At 52.2% G+C, this 16,561-nt stretch overlaps 1 protein-coding gene across 5 annotated transcripts in view; it reads left to right on the top strand.

The window, feature by feature from the left end:
- Positions 1–16,561, top strand: part of PTPRN2 (protein tyrosine phosphatase receptor type N2) — an 831,667-nt gene that overhangs the window by 221,169 nt on the left and 593,937 nt on the right. For all 5 annotated transcript variants that reach the window (XM_058723632.1, XM_058723627.1, XM_058723630.1 and 2 more), the window contains one exon: positions 13,032–13,145. In XM_058723632.1, coding sequence (XP_058579615.1) covers positions 13,032–13,145 — 114 coding nt within the window. The remainder of the gene's footprint in view (positions 1–13,031; positions 13,146–16,561) is intronic.

The raw sequence follows: 16,561 nt of genomic DNA on the forward strand, positions 1-16,561 counted from the left end.
CCCCCCTACCCCCCCCCCCCCCGCTCTGGAAAGCGGGCAAGGGGCTCTCCAGTTGCTGGAATAAGAATGGGTGCAGAGGCGAGTGATGGATGGCTGTTTTTGAGTAACTGTCACCATCCAGATAAGATGAGGGCTAACAGATTCCCTTTTCCCTCATCCCACATAATGTGCCATTTTCGTTCAGTGCTGCTTACAGCCCTCAGTGCCAGGCCTTTCTATTCTTGTCTGAATAGTCAATGGAACGTTCCAGGCTGATAAGAGGAGCGGCCTCCGTTACTTGGCAACGGGCTGGAGCAGAGGGCTGCTGATGGGGAGATTAGCTGCCACAGATAAACTGCCTTTTTTTCCTTCCCTGCTGCTTATCTTTGGACCCACAGCAGACTGCACCAAACATGACAGCCCGCGGAGATTTGGGTGGGGTCTGAGCTCAAACCTGACAGTGAGGTTTGCCGAGTACCCCCATGCCGGCCTCGGGTGGTCCCCCATCCCCAGCCAGGTCCCTGCCCAGAGAGCCCGACTTCCTGGGGATGCTTGAGTGTGGCCAGGACCTGGAGGTCCGGATCGGCCATACCGCCCCTGACAGGAAGCAAGGAGCCCGCTCAGCTCATTAGCGGAGGCAGGGTCCCTCCGTCATGTCCAGGAAAAGAAGGGAGAACAGTGCTGAAATCTCCAGAGCAGTGCCAATGTGTCTGTCCAGTCTGGGTCAAGGGCAGAAAACCAGAATTAACCCTCGCCTTTGGGACGGAGTCACCACAAGTGAGGACAGCACCTGCCTGCAGCAGAGCTGTGCAAATGGCACACGTGTTGGTGGTTTAGATTGTGCTTTTTCATCTTTCAACTGCGTCTTTCTCCCAGTAAACTGCCTTTCATGTAGATGAAATCCCTCAGGGTCCCACTGCTTGGGGAGTGCATCTTCCTACCAACAGGCACTGACCTCTGGATTTTAAAGCTGGAAGAGGTGTTCAGATTACCTGGCTCCAGCCTGTAATTTTCACAAACAACCAAACAAAACAAACACCTAACCCCTAAAGACTAGAGAGGCTCAGCAGCAGGTGAAGGTCACCTAATCCGGTGGCCGCAGAGCCGGGCTCCTCCAGGCCAGTCTCCGGAAGGTGCTTCCTGTTTCATGGGAGAAGTCTCAGCGCCTGAGAGCCCAGACTGCCCCATGTTGCTCCAGCACCGCTGCTGGTCCCGATGCTGCTGCTCCAGCACTGATGCTGGTCCCAACCCTGCAGCTGCTTCAACATTGTACTTAGAAAGTGAATAATGTCCAGCCAGGATCTTTTTAGGATTGTTTACACAGCCCAATGCAATGTGTTGTCTTTTGACTCTGACCTCACATTTTATTGTGTTGTTTCTATTGAAGGAAACTGTGGATGCTAGAATGTCCTAGCAGGGCCAGAGTGGGCATGGTGGCCACGGGCGTTGTCTTGGTGGGGAGTGGGGGTATGGGGGCAACCCCCAGTGGGCTGTCCGATCCCTCACTGCCTTAATTTTCTTGTCTGTGAAGCACGAGGGCCTGAATAAAATACACGCTATCATTCTCCTCAGCTCCCAGCAAAAACCCTGTTTATGCTGAAATCACAAGGTGTGATTTGCTCACCTGCTCTCAGGTGCCTCGGGATGAGTGTCCTGTAGGTGGCCGGGCCAGGTCCATCCGTTTCAGGAACAGAGCCGAGGACTGGCAGAGCCACATGGCCCGAGATGGTGGAAAGCAGTCAGCAAGGTTAATGTGTCCGCTGGAAAATCTATTACCGTGCTCACCTAGGCGGTGATCTTAAGAGGCGAGCTTTCTTTTTAGGAAAGGCTGTTTTAAGGCTCAGTGTGATTTGTTTTTGCTGATCGACGTTGTGCTGGGGATTACCGACACCAGCCCACCCCAGCCTCTCCCCCTAGAAAAGCTCTGGGGCCCAGGACTTCCTATGTGAGTGCTCCAAACCCTGCAGCTGTCAGGCCTCCTCTTCAGGGGTCAGAGGTCAGCAAGAAGTTAAAATGCAGCGGTGCATGAGTGGCGGTGTTGTGTAGACCTAATCCTGCTCGGTGTGCAGACCTAAACGCGCTGCGGAAGGAGAAGGAGCCGTTCCAGGGGCGGCTGCGGCGCATCACGGCAGACTGTGGGGTCGGTGCGAGAAGTGCCTTCAGACACCTGCTCGGGGCTGGGAAGCGCGCACGGCTCCTCTTCTCAACGCTGAACGTCCCCCTCCTGGGGCTCCTGGCTGTCTCCCCGGCCTGAGTTTAAAGCACTGGATATGAAGGCTCCCGGGTGGTGCAGCAGACCATCCCTGAGATACGTGTGAGTTCTGGAGGCTGATTCCAGTGGGTTTGATTGCTGTCTGAAGGGGTCTCCAGAGCCAGGTCCCAGCGTTCACATGTGAGACGGGCACCGGCAGTCCAGTGAGCCGAGGGCCACGCGGGGAGAGGGGCCGGGCAGCCAGCACCCACGTGGAGTGGACAGAAGTCTTGGCCTGTGTGGGTTAGGTAAGCAAGCGGCTCAACAGGCCAGAGTTTACCTTCAGCGGGGCCTCCTGGCCCCTGCAGACCGGTGCCTTCTGGGGCCTGTCCTGTCCGGGGACTTTCTCAGGGAGGCACAGAACGCCCGGGTCCACTTGGCTGCACACCTTTGTTGACAGGGTCCTGGGCTTTGGCCCTGTGACCTTCTGAAATGGACGGGTGTGGGAGCCGATGAGGCACAACCCAGCTCAGGCCTGAGATCAGGAGACGGTGTCTTCCGTGGGTTTGTGGGTTCCTGTGTCACTTCAGCATGATCCGTTGGCTGACAGAAGACACTAGTGAGCAGAGGGGTGTTTGAGGGAAGGACGATTCCAGTGAGGCCCTGGCACGAAGCAGGCACGCGACCTCTCATCAGCGGAGTCTCAGATTCTGTGGGTTCTGTTCTCCCCAGCGCCTCACAAATGCCACTGGCGTCCACCCCGTGCATCCCAGCTGTGAGCCTTCGGCTTGTCGTTTGTGCTGAAGTTAAGGAAAGAGGAAAGTGTCGCTGCCAGCAGCACAGCCTCTCATTCTCTTTCTGGGTGGATTCTATCTGGGGACTCTCTGGTTTTCGCTTTTACTTATCCTAGAGCTAGCAGAGTCTGGTTTCCCACATGTGTATGCAATTCCAAATTCTTGTGTGACATTTCAACCAACCCTCCAAAGAGTTTCTTGTATTAAATTCCAGGTAGTGTAATTTGTGTTCAAAACCCGGATGCACAGTGTTGCGAGCAGTTACTTGACAATATGATGTGTAAGCACGTTGATGGGAGGGGGTGCACTTGTTGAGGGGTAGGCACGAAACGGCCCTACCTCACCGTGACTGGAGCCACCGCTCCCCTGTGGAACCAAGAGTCCTTGTAGCAAGGCAGCCTGACCTCGTGCTTTGCGGGTACTTGCGGTTCTGAAGACAGCCTCGTGCCTGCTAGAAGCCCCCTCCCCCGCACACCGATGGCTCCTCCCATGCAGGTGTGGAAGAGCAGTCAGGAGACCCCGTGGTCCGGGGCCTCACAGCCGTCCTCAGCTGGATAGCGATAGTAGAGCGCCCTGGCCTTGCCTCCTCCAGAAAGCCCTCCCTGATCAGCGTTGACTTTCTCTAGCAGACCAGGCCTGTCTCTGGGCCTTTGCTTCCGGGAACTCAGGTCCTGGTGACCTCTTGATGCCCATGTGTGTCTCATCAGATGTGAGGGGGTGGTGTTGCCCTGAATCCAAACGGCTGGGCCTGGCTTGTGGACAGAGTGGGCGCCAGATGAATGCTCACTGGTCTGGACTAAATGAAATTTGAACTAATTCTGATGACCAGAAGTGCCCACGTGCCCCATTGAAAACCCGTCACCCAAATGTGATTGTGGTGCGACCCCAGCAGCAGCTGTAACCGACCTCGGGAGTCCACGCAGCTCCTCTCCCACCTCCCGGTGGAGATGGCCCCTGCGTCGCGGGACACCGTTAACATCTCCTATCCACATCCTCATTGCTCGCTGAGAGTGCCCTGCTTTGTTGTATTCTTTTATTTTGAATTGCTCTTTGTTAAATTTTTAAATTGAGGGAAAATATATAATTTAAAATTTGCCATGTTAAGCTTTTTTTTTTTAATGTTTATTTTTGAGAGAAAGAGTGCAAGTGGGGGAGGGGCAGAGAGAGAGAGAGAGAGAGAGAGAGAGAGAGAGAGAGAGAGGGAGAGAGGGAGGAGACACAGAATCTGAAGCAGGCTCCAGCCTCCGAGCTGTCAGCAGTGAGCCTATGCGGGGCTTGAACCCACAAACTGTGAGATCATGACCTGAGCCGAAGTCGGACGCTTAACCGACTGAGCCACCCAGGGCCCCCACGGTAACCCTTATTAAGTGTACAATTCAGTGGCAATAAGGACACTAGCATCGTCATGCAGCCAGTACCACCTTTCCTCTCCAGAACTCTCAGACATTGTGGGCACATTTGTGATACATGGTAACTGTCGGGTGCTTTGCCTTTGAATTGATCTCACTGGGAAACATGGAGGCAGCTGAGCAGTGAAGAGTGTTCCTGCCCCTTGTCTCTCCAGCCTCGAGCAGGACTGGGAATGTCCAAGCTGTGCGTGGGCGGACCCCCGTGTCTGAGCAAGCAGGGCCGGCCTGAGTGTCTGAAGGGGCAGCCCCCAGCATGGTCTGTGGATCCCTGTCTAATCAGGGTAGTTCACGGTTGCCAAAAGTCAGAATCTCCTGCTCACACCCGTCCCCATTGTGCACCTGGGCTCCAGGCTACCGGAAGGAGCTCTGGGAGGCAGGTGGGCGCCAACCCCATGGCCATTGTAGGGATGGAACAGCCTTTGGAAGGGCCCTGGACTCTGCCTCTGGCTGTGGGTGGCTTGTCGTGGTACAGACTCCAAACCGTTGCTGTAGGGGCACCTGGGTGGCTTAGTCGGTTAAACGTCCGACTTCAGCTCAGGTCATTATCTCACGGTTCATGGGTTGGAGCTCTGCGTCGGGCTCTGTGCTGACAGCTCGGAGCCTGGAGCCTGCTTGGGATTCTGTGTCTCCCTCTCTCTCTGCCCCTCCCCTGCTCTTGTGCTCACTTGCTGTCTCTCAAAAAAAAACAAAAACAAAACAAATAAACATTAAATCTGTTGCTGGTATCTGTTGGCTACAAACAGCCATGTGCTGGTCCGTCTCCCTCCCTCCTCAAACCCCCAGTGGTTGTTTCTTTCTTTTCTTCTGATGTGGGCTCAGGTGACCAAAACGGTGAAGATACCTGGTTTGGCTTTCCCTGCCCTGGCCTGGTGCCGTCACAGCTGCACAAGTGACGGCATGTTAGTAATAAAGGATGTGCAGACTCTAGGCCAGCCTGCCATTTACTGCGTGACCTCGGCAGGTCACACAACCTCTCTGGGCCCTCGTTTTCCCAACAGTGAAAGGAGACCATGACAGTTGAGACCATGGCAGGTTGTCCTGGGATTAACTGAGTTGCGTGTGTAGGAGTGGTACTGGCACGTCGTAACTGCATGTAAACACGTTAGCTCTTGCATCCATCCAGAGTTGACAAACAGGGGACCCAGGGAATTTGGTTAATGAGTTTCAGAACAAGACATTCCATCACTGCAGTGTAACTATTTTCTACGTCAGAAACTGGGACATGTGTACGGAAAGGAAAGCTAATGCTCAGGGTGACGACGGCCAGAAGGCGAAGGGGAGCATGAGGGCTCGCAGGCGTCACGGATGCACGCTGTTGGGTTTGAGACCTTGGGCTCCTGCCTCTCTCTGCCTCAGTTTCCAGCTGGTGTAAAATGGGATGGTGGTGTTTCATCAGAGTGTGACGGGGGTTTAGAGTTCTTGCACATAAAAGGCTTAGGAAAGTGCTTGGGGCATAAGCGCTCAGTGACAGTGACGGGACCGGTTTTATTTATTCTTACTGCCGTCTTCACTGTTCACCCACTGCCCAGCCTGGCTACCAGCCTGGGGCTTATGAGCCACATTTGCCTTCCCAGACCGTACCACACTCCTCAGGCGATGGGAGAGGTTGGTCCCCAGTATTCACAGAGGGGGTGGCAGAGCGTCGTCACTCCCGAGCTTGAGGACCGAGGCTGACTCGCAGCTTCCGGACAGCCGGCCCCTCTGTCTGTCCCCGGCCATGCTGTGCACAGAGGCGTCCCTGGGGTCTGATGGGGCAGGTCCTTCCTACATGGCCTGTGGACACCCTGAACAGCATAGTGGGGGGGGGGGGGAAGCTTCTACCTTGGGCGGAGGGGAGAGAGATTAGGGTCCTACAGGACAACAGAGGGGAGGCCAGAAAAAAGGAAAGGGTGCTTTAGCTTGGAACAGCATGACACTGGAGGGCGGGGCTTTTACGCTAGCCTGCCTGCAAGGTGGGCGCAGGCATCTGTCTGCAAGTGAGGGGGGGCTGGTCCCTTGGCCGGGTTGTGGCCAGGCAGTCCCCGGTGTGCATGGATACGGGTGTAGAAGTCTGTGCACATGTGTGTGCAAGCATGCGAGCTTGTGTGGGTGTCTACATGTGCATGTCACTGACTCCCCTGCCTCCCTGGGGAGCACCAGCACCATCTCCAAACTAGGGTCCAGGCAGCTCTGTGGATATGGTTTTTGGCCTGTCTGGGCTTCCCAGGAGCTCCCCCAGCACCTGTCCCTGTGAGGATCCTGTGCTGTGGGGAGGTGACCACCAGGGGTCGCTGTTGCCGCTTCATCCTGCTGCCACCTCGGTGCCAAGTTTGAGGCAGGGTGGGGGTGAACCAGAACCCGTTTTACAAAATGTAACGTACTTCCTAGATGGCAGCTTATGGGTGCTCAGACACAGCAGGTACACCCACCGTGGGCTCAGGGACTGGGTGCCCCAAAACACATCTCTCTGAGCCTGTGTGCCGTTTCTGAGCACTGGGTTAAATTCCTGGAACGTCCCAGGAGGGCCTTGTGGTCAAACCCCTTACCACTTCCTGTGTTTCCCCTGCAAGCCCCCGGGAGCTGCTTTAGACAGACCCCTGTTCCTTTTGTCCCATAGGGTTGACCAGCCATTTCACAAAGTGCATGAATACATTTATTGTTTACTGTATGCAGTATTTTGAGAAACTAAATGTATGTCACAGGCCATTGTTTCTATGATTATGGAAAGAGGCAAGGCTGATCCCTGGGCTAGACTTCCTGAAAGCTCTTGTTTTTACCCCTGCAAGGAGATTCTGCATACGGATGATTTACTGTATGTTTCTCTCTTGCCCCATAATTATTTTAATGCCACCTCTGGCACACCCTCATTTGCAAAGACTTTATAACTGTGACACCTTTTCTGCCGATCCCTTCTAGCTCCAAAATCAAGAATATTGTTCTTAGGGTTTCCAGGGAACAAAGATAATACGTTTGCACATGCATATTATTTACATGAATAAACTATTTACACAAATTATTGAACAGGTATGTGCTTTGCAATAATTTCTAAACGTGCCCTAAACTAATTATCCCACTCTGAAAATCTAAATAAGGTGATCGCATTGTGTTTGTGAATTACCTAGTCTCATTATCTCTTCCCAAAGAAATAATGAAGAAATGTAAAAAAGATGCATAAAAAAATAAAAAACAGGGAAAGACAGAAAAATAAGAGAGGATTGAATATGATGGGTGCAAAGAAAATGGTTACTTCCTTAAAAGAAAAATACCACCAGAGCCTGCACAACAAGATCAGAGATGTGAGGAGAACAGCCGGTGACCAGCAAGAGGGTAGAAGGTAGAAGGTGGGTGGGTCCTGTCCTGGGGTCTGGGGGATTCCTTCCCTGTCTGGGCCTTTATGAAGAGACACTGACGATGCTATGAGGGACGTTTCTCAGCAGGTGTACAATGTAGACTCCACAGGCTTTTTTTCATAATGCCCTTTAATGCAAGCCTGAGGTGAATTGCTGACGGACGCTGAACAGAGATGGTTCTCTCCAAGAGAGACCTAAACCCACCTGTTCAAGCCCACAACCTGCTGGTCTGGCTCATTCTCCGAGAGGCCTGCACTCTGCAGTCCCCAGAGCCACAGCATCCTGAGAGTGAAGGCCAGTATCTCTGAACATGAACATGCCTTCCCCGGAGCAGAGGTCCTCCGCGTGTGAGGCTGGGGATGGATGAGCTGGGGGAGGACCAGTGCTCTGAGCCTGCGTGGAGTTAGGCGGGGGAGGAGGTGCCGTGTTTGCTGAGAGCACGGAGGAGCACCCCCTCATTTGCAGGCTCCACCACGAGCCCCCTGGGTTTGTTCTCAGCGATCCCTGGTCCTGCCTCCAGCCGGGTCATGTGCTGGGACTCGTGCACTGCTAAATCAGTGTGAGTTCCAGCGAATTAGGATTCTAGTTGATGGTGGTATACATTTCTGTGGGCATCTCAGCTTTTCAAAAATGTTTCTTTGTTTTGAGAGAGCGAGAGCGAGCAGGGGAAAGGCAGAGCGGGAGAGGGAGAGAGACTCCCAGGCAGACTCCACACTATCAGCACAGAGCCTGACACGGGACTCGAACCCATAAACTGTGAGATCATGACCTGAGCTGAAATTGAGACGCTTAACCGACTGAGCTGCTCAGGCGCCACTCAGCTTTTTTTCAGGCAAGTGGAAAAACACCAGTTAATCGGTCACAAATATTTATTGAACCTACAGTGGGTGCAGAGTAGTGTCAGATGTGGGAGCTCTAAGAGGCGTAGCTCTGGTGCCTGCCTTCTAGGAGCCCGTGGTGCCTGGAGGTGAGAGGAGAATGTCAGTGCCAGAGGGATGTGGAGATGTGTGTGCACACAGGTGTGCACACGTGTGTGCTATGCAGCCTGGGGACATGCACAGCCCCACAGACCGAGGGAGTAGTGAATTCTGGAACGCCGGTCCAGGAGGAGGGCACAGCCACAGGCCCGCATCAGTGTTCAGGGGACAGTGATGTTGATGAGTGAAAATGACTTCTTCCTGTGGGAATAATGCTCCAAGGAATACTGGTTAAAACAAAGGTACAGACATTATGAACAAGCTGTTTTTTTCACATTCTTCAAAAAAAAAACAGCAAAGAAATCATCAAGGTCTCTCTTTCTAACAGGAGAAACCCACTGCCCAGTTGTAGATGGCCGTCTGGTCAGTGACACTCAGCTGGGACAGCAGCAGCTGTTTTCCGAGGATTGCAAACATCCCTTGTTTTTCTGTTTAAAAGCGTGTAGTCTCTGGTTTCCAGAAGCGGTGGAGACCCAGTCTTCTGCTCTGCAAAATGAGGAGGGGGATTGTCATCTCAGAAATTTGGTCTTGGGGACAGCCGTCAGCAAGTTTGGGGATTTTAAGCACAGTCCATGATTCTGTGGTTGCTGTGGTTACTGCCCACAGAGGTCTGGGAGGTGGCCTCCCCACAGAAGGATGCAGTGTCACTTGATTGGGGGCCATTGGGTCACCTCTCCCAGCTGGCAGCAAGACAGCTTTGTTTCTGCTTTGGAAAAACACACGTTCTATGGGCTGTCCCTCGGAATATTTCCTTGAACCCCAGAGGCTTTCTGTGCCGTGGACTCGTGGAAGGGTCTGGCCTACAGTTGGGTGGCATTGGTGTCCTACGGGTTCACCTCTGAAAGGGCTGTGGATCTGTCCTGCTCTCTTACTTCTATGGTGGCCCTCCTCGCTGAGCCACCCTCCCCTGGACAGGCAGCTCACCCCTTGGCTCCTGGCAAAATGCAAAACCTGCCTGGAAGGTGCCAGCAGCTCCTGGAGGAGGGCTGAACCTCTCCGTGCCCTCAGGCTCTGCACGCACCTCTGACTCGCTCCGCATCTGGGAGCTCAGTGCCTTGGTCCCAGAGCTCTGGCGACCGGACGCTTTCTGTCCTCCACAGAGCCTGCTCCCCTGCCTAGATGTCCCTGCCAGCCCTAGGTAGGCAGCCCCTTTCTGTAAATGTTGGAGCCCAACCGGCTGCTACTTTCCTGGGGTCTTTATGTGTCGGATGAGGTCAGTGCCCCATCTTTGTGCCGCCCCGAAGCATGTCCGTCTGTAGCCTGTACCACAGTTACAAGTGAGTAGTTTGCGTGTCCACTTCTGCCCTAGATGCGTGTCCCACCGCTATCCCACCTGTCCAGCAGGGGGGACATCAGAGCAGGGCATGTGTTTCCTGAGGTTGGAGGATGAGGCCGAGCAGTGTGGGCAGGGACGGAATCCACTCCTTAGGATGGGGAGGGCACCACAGATACACAGCATTACGGGGCTGGAAATTAGGAGAAGGTGTGGATGAGAGTGTACACACAGTCATCCAGAGGAAACAGAGAAAAAGGTAGTGAAGTTGTTTACTGAGAAATAAATAAGGAAATCAGGTTTCTGGTAGGGAGGTATTAACATATCTGTTTCCTAGATGAATTTATGATGTTGGAATGGCTGTATCCTTGGGTTCTCACACAGTGTGGCCGCTAGACAAATGGCAGGGCTGTCTATGTGTATACGTGTATGCACATACACACAGCACACGTCACGTGTACACAACACACATGCAAAGGCATGTGCACGTAACACTTGTAGACGCACATGCAAACACATACACATGGACACAAGCACACACAGTATACACACATGTAGATGCACATATGTACACACACCAACACGTGTGTCTGCACAGTACCGTGTAGCTAAAAATAAATCTGTGTATAAAAGTGGGCCTATAGAGTTCACACCAGTGTGGTTCAAGGGTCAACTGTATATGCCATTCTGGAAAAGACACAACTTTGGAGACCGTAAAATGGTCAATGGTTGCCAGGGGTGAGAGGCGTGGAGGGGTGAACAGGGGGAGCACAGAGGATTTTCAGGGCAGTGACACTACCCTGCGTGACACTATAATGGTGAGCACGTGCCACTGTGCTTTTGCCCAAACCCATCGGTGCACAACACCGAGAATGACCCTGATGTGAACTACAGCCTTTGGGTGATAAAGAGGCATCACTGTAGGCTCATTGGTTGTGGCAAATGTACCACTCAGGCTGGGGGCTGTTGGTTTGCATACGTGAGGGCAGGGGGTATATGGGGACTCTCTGTACCTGCCCTTCAACTTTGCTGTGAACCTAAAACTGCTTTAAAAAATAAAGTTCATTTAAGGATAAAGTTTAAAGAAATGTACTGGGGAAAGTTCTGTCCTGCCTCATCAGCAAGGCTGTAGTCTAGGGGCAAAGAGAATCAATGGTTGGTTTAGTTTCAACATTTAAATCGTTAAAACCAAATTTCTAGCTAAAACTAAACCTAATTTTAAAAGCACAAAAATACTATGTATTATATTATATATATATATGTGTTTTAAGTATATAGTTGAGAGAGAGATTTCAAGAAAATCCAATAATTATTTTTCCAAAAATATATTTACCACGTTGTGTGGCACAAACCAACTTTCAAGGGTGAAGCCGTTTATACTTCAGAGGGAATTAATTGACTTGGGATGTTCCAAAATAGGTAGGAAATGTCTTTGGCCATTTTTCACTGATGAGGACCTTAGCAGGTCACGACGCTCAACTGTAAAATGTGGGGTCAGCCCATCTTAATGCTCCTTCCAGTCTCTACATGTTACAATTCTACTTTCGAGATACTCCATTTGTAAAGTAAAATGAGAGTTTCAGGTACATTATAGAGAGTTCTCAGCTTTTCTCTTAGCCTCCTTCTCCTCCCTGCCCCCTCGTCCTTCCCCACATGAATACGCCATCCACAGGCACAGGGTTCTTTGCACAAGGCAAAATCAAAAGAACGGGGACACTTGCTGTCTGTGTTCACGTGGAGCAGATTGCCTGTCTCACTGGGTAGTGGCAGGGAGATGAGACCCTCCCTCCAAGAGAACTGTGACTGGGAATCACTGTGGCCGGAGATGGCCGTTGTGTTAAGTGAGTCACTCAGACAGAGGGGCGGTGCCATAGGGTGGAGGTGACCGGCAGAGCTCCGCGCGGCCGAGGTGACCCACAGAGGTGACCGGCAGAGGTGCCCAGTAGAGCCCTGTGCGGGGGGCGGGGCCGGCGGAAGGGTCTGACTTTTCTGCATGGCTGTGGTGTGCCCGGAATGAGCAGCTGTGCCGGCTGTGTCCCCTGCTGTGCAAAGTCCCATAGAAATCCACGACATGCTTTCCATACTTGGGATGATTTTCTGCCGATCACACAGCGCCATCCATCTTAAGCACACATGGGACATCAGACCCGTAATCACTGAGTCAGCCTGGCACTGGGCGAACGTGTCTCTGCCGATTAAACTTGTTGCACTTGAAGGCTTTTCCTCGGCTACACTTCGTGCAGTGAGACTGTTGTGAACAATAAGAGAAGTGTTTCCCCCTCCATCCGGGCCTGAAGCTGCAGATGGCCGCCTGGCCCTTGAATTAGTCTTTTGTGTGTACGAAGGACAGTAATTTGGATGTTTGAACCCCCTACAGGAAGCTTATTTCAAAGTGAACAATTTGCCGAATAAAGACTAACTGGGGCCTAAATTAACTGGAGGGTGTGGTTTGAAAAGATGTTGATGAGCAGAGTGTGTCATTTTAGACAGATGGAACAGACTAGATAAATTGTCCCCGTTAGTCTCTCTTGTTCTGGAAGCACCTTGAGCAGCCTCACTGCCGTTCCCGCATCTGCCCCCGTTTGCCAGCCTGCGTGGCAGGTAGTTCCACGATCCTCAGGCTTCCACAAATTCATATTTATATTTCCTGGGTGTTCTGTTTCTCATCTGGAAAACCTATCCTGAGTACTACTGGCTTTTCTGTCACAGGACTGTCAGAAGCAAAGCTTCAAGTCAGAAAGGTGAAAGCCAGGGGCAGGAAATTACAAAAAGTGAGTGGCGGGGGTGGCGAGGGGGGAAGGGATGAGGAAGTAGGATAGAAAATGCCGGCTACTCTGAATTCACGTCCTTTTCTCTATACCTTTGGAATTGTGTTTTTTATCATGCTCTTCTATTTAAATAAACCATTACTTTCCAAGTGCTTCTGACTTATGATAGTGTTTTGATGACTTTCTAAAGCCGTGTTCCAAAGCCTCACCACAGCGCATAATTAGAATATATTGCAAGGATGTGTGTAATGCCTTTCTTCTCTCTGAAAGTGAAATGTCACTTTTTCCTCTCTGCTTCCCTTTTCTCACAGATGGAGTGTTTGGAAGGTGCCAGAAGGTTCCAGCAGTAGACACACACCGCTATGAAGTGTCACCGGCGGTTCTGCAGCACCTGGCGGCCACCTTGCAGAAGCTCTCCCGAACAGGTAGGCAGGTGTGGGCCAAACTGTCCTGTCCTGGGCTGCTGGCCCGAGCTGCCTTTGCACCCAGCATTCAGCAGGTGCTTTGCTTCTCCTTAAAGATCATGGGCCTCTTAGGTCGGGGGAAGCAGTGCTGAGATAGAAGAGGGCTAGGAGCAGGCAGCCTTTCTCCTAGAAGGTTCCAGCGGGAGTTCCCTTCGTGGGCTAGAGGTGGCCCTAGATGCTGCTGGGCGTCCAGGAACCACAGCAGTTTGACAGTGCTTCAGAGAGTAGGAGAGACACCTACAGGTCACGTGAGCAGAGACGCCGGGCCTGGGACCAGCCCCCCTCAGCCACGTGCAAGCCAGCCACTGATCAACCCCCAGAAAGTCAGTTTGCCTCTAAATACTGTCATCATGCAAGTTTTTGTTATACAGGAGCTTCCTGTTACCTGTTTACTTCACAGGGGTGCTAAGAAGATAGTTTTAAAAATATGCTAAGTGAAATAAGTCAGGTAGACAGAGAAAGACGCATATCATAAGATTTCACTCATATGTGGAATTTGAGAAACTTAGGTGATCATACGGGAAGGGGAGGAAAAATAAGATAAAAACAGAGGGGGAGGTAAACCCTAAGAGACTCTTAAATACGGAGCACAAACTGAGGGGTGCTGGCGAGAGGAGGGTGGGGGGATGGGCTAGATGGGTGATGCGCATTGAGGAGGGCACGTGTTGGGATGAGCACTGGCTGTCGTATGTAAGTGATGAATCACTGGGTTCTACTCCTGAAACCAAGACCACGCTGTATGTTAGCTAACTTCAGAGTAAAAATAATTACAATAACTCAGATATTATTATACACATAATTATCACATACGTAATTTATATTATGTATATAATTTTTGAAATAGAGGGGGAAGCTGCATCCGCATGCTTAGCATTACTATGCCCTGTTCCTACTACGGCAGTAAAGCCCTGTTTCCTGTGCCCTCGGAGCCTGGACAGGAGGCCCACTTGCAAACACAACACCTTGGTGTCAGGTGAGGGTCAGGGTGAAGCTCCTGGAGGGTGAAATTCGCATGTCTCGTGGCCAGGACCTAAAATGGCCCTGCTGGGGGCCCAGGCCTGGAAGGAGGGACCAGGAGAGGAACATGGACCTGAGTCCATACGTTCTTTCTGCATCATATCCCACAGAGCTTATCAGTGGCTCCATCAAGAAAAAAGTCTGTGGCCCAATAGGTTTGGGAAACATTACTTGCTCCTTTCCTCCTTTTGAATGTTCGTGATGTATGCTGGTTCGTGAACATGCCGGAAAGTTCTGCAGTAAAGAATTACATTCATTCATTCGCTCCAAGCCATTGGACTATGGCACCCTTTCTCCCCAGGACACTAACTGTCCCAGGTTCAGGCAGGGAAGCAGAACCGCTAGGAGACCGCGTGTGCGATCAGTTACAGGGAGTTGGTCGTGTGCAGTCGTGGGCGATGATGGAGCACGTCTACCAGACTGCTGTCTTTGGTCTGGAGCCTGAATCTGCAGGGCAGGCAGTGGGAAGGGACCATGGGTGTGAGATGAGAGGTCGAGGACAAGGACGGACAGGAGCCCATGACCGTTCTCGTGGCCCTGACCTTGGTGATGAGGTGTCCTGCGAAAGTCAGCCCCTCGTCAGGATGCCGAACGTGCACAGTTCCCAGAAGCTGAATGGGACCCTGGGGGAAAGGGCAGTTGCTGGCAGCTGCTTACAGATCCGAGTGAGTGGACAGAGGGCCAACAACGTGTGTGAGCTGTAAGACGGCTGTGGTCATACAACACTTAGTTCATAGTAACCGAATTGTGTGGTAGCTCGGTGGCCTGTGGCCAAGCGTTCATTCTTGACTAAGGTATAGTAGCAGCCAAAAGCAGTTTCTCGAAAGGAGAGTAGTTACCTGCAGAGATGTGTGTGTGTGCTCCCAAGCCCTAAGGGTCTGCTCTGTGATTTGCCTCTGGGGCCTTCCGAAGGGCCAAGCAGCATCTGAGTCTGGTGTGCAGGTGTCTTAGCCACATATGTGGGTAGTTGCTACTTCTTCCCTATTAGGTCCAATCAGCATAATTTATAAATTTACTGACGTCCTATGCATGATGCTGTGTGGACAGAACTAAGTAAGGCCCCGGTGGACCAGATAATGACAGTGGTTGGAGGGTTGGGACACCTGTGATATAGCACAGTGCAGGTGTGACAGGGGGCTGGAGGGTTGATACACCTGTGATATAGCACAGTGCAGGCATGTTGCTGACCTCAGCAGGTGAGAGCAGACAGCTTCTGTTGGTCTTAAGTGTGGGTGTAGAGACAGCGGTCACCAGACTAACAGCTGCGTCGCGGGCACCATGGCTGTGCTGACTCCTCCATCAGCGGGACCACATTTGCAACAGCAGCACCACTTGGAGTCACCACCAGGTTAAGTTCATGATAATCCACTGTCCTTTCCCACAATCCACCTCTCTGGGCACAGGCCAAGCAGGAGAGTTGAAAGGGGCGTGGTGTCAGTCACCTCCCCTGCATCCTTCAAGTCCTTGACGGTGGCACTAATCTCCCACTAACCATGCCCTCCAGGGAGGCCGTATCGCTTTTGGTACAAGGTTTTATATCCAGAGGCTGTCCTCGGGCCTCTCCCACCAGAATAGCCCTGGATCTGCCAGTCAGGGAATCAGTGTGGGGGACCCGTCAACCCCTGAGTGTGTCCACTCCAGAGCTGGGGGAATGACGACAGAGTGAGTGCGATCACCTGGCCTCTGTAAGCCCCTGCTCTGACTGGGGAGCCACAGTGATGTTTGGGTTTTACTGCTATTAGCGTCAGTTCAGAGTCAGTGTTTGATAGCCACTGAAGACTCTCATTATCTCCTTTTCCCTTGGTACACACTCATCCTGGCAGAAGGACACAGGTCCCTCTGGGGAAGGCTAGGAGAAGGATCACTGTGTGAATTGCCGACTTGTGTATCCTTCAGGGACTCTGCCCCAACCCTGCAGCTTCATTCCTGGGGCTCTACTCTATGACCTAGGATTGTGCCAAGTCTGGAAGTTGTTTGAAGGGCTGTGACTCTGTGTTGGTGATTCAAGCCAGACCTCAGTTCTGTAGATCCGGAACTTTCCTGCTTATGCAGGTCCCTAAGACTCTTGGAGGCCTTCTGTCTGTCTATTCCAGTGGTAGGAGCAGTCTGCTCACCTAATCAGTAACAACGGTCTTCTGCTTGCTGCTTTGTGGTGACCACATCCATCTGTCCTTAGCTCTTACATGCGCCCCCTTGGCCCTTGCCACCTCAAGATCCCGTCGTCCCCTCTGCACTTAGGGATCCCAGGTTGAGGAGAGCTCTCCCACGGTACTTTCTGACCTGAGGGGCATCAGCACAGAGCTCTTCAAGGGCGCTGGGGCACTCTTCTAAACTCATCTCTCATACTCTTGGGGAAAGGC

Source organism: Neofelis nebulosa, chromosome 4 (genome assembly GCF_028018385.1).
Source record: "Neofelis nebulosa isolate mNeoNeb1 chromosome 4, mNeoNeb1.pri, whole genome shotgun sequence".
NCBI classification, from domain to species: Eukaryota; Metazoa; Chordata; class Mammalia; order Carnivora; family Felidae; genus Neofelis; species Neofelis nebulosa.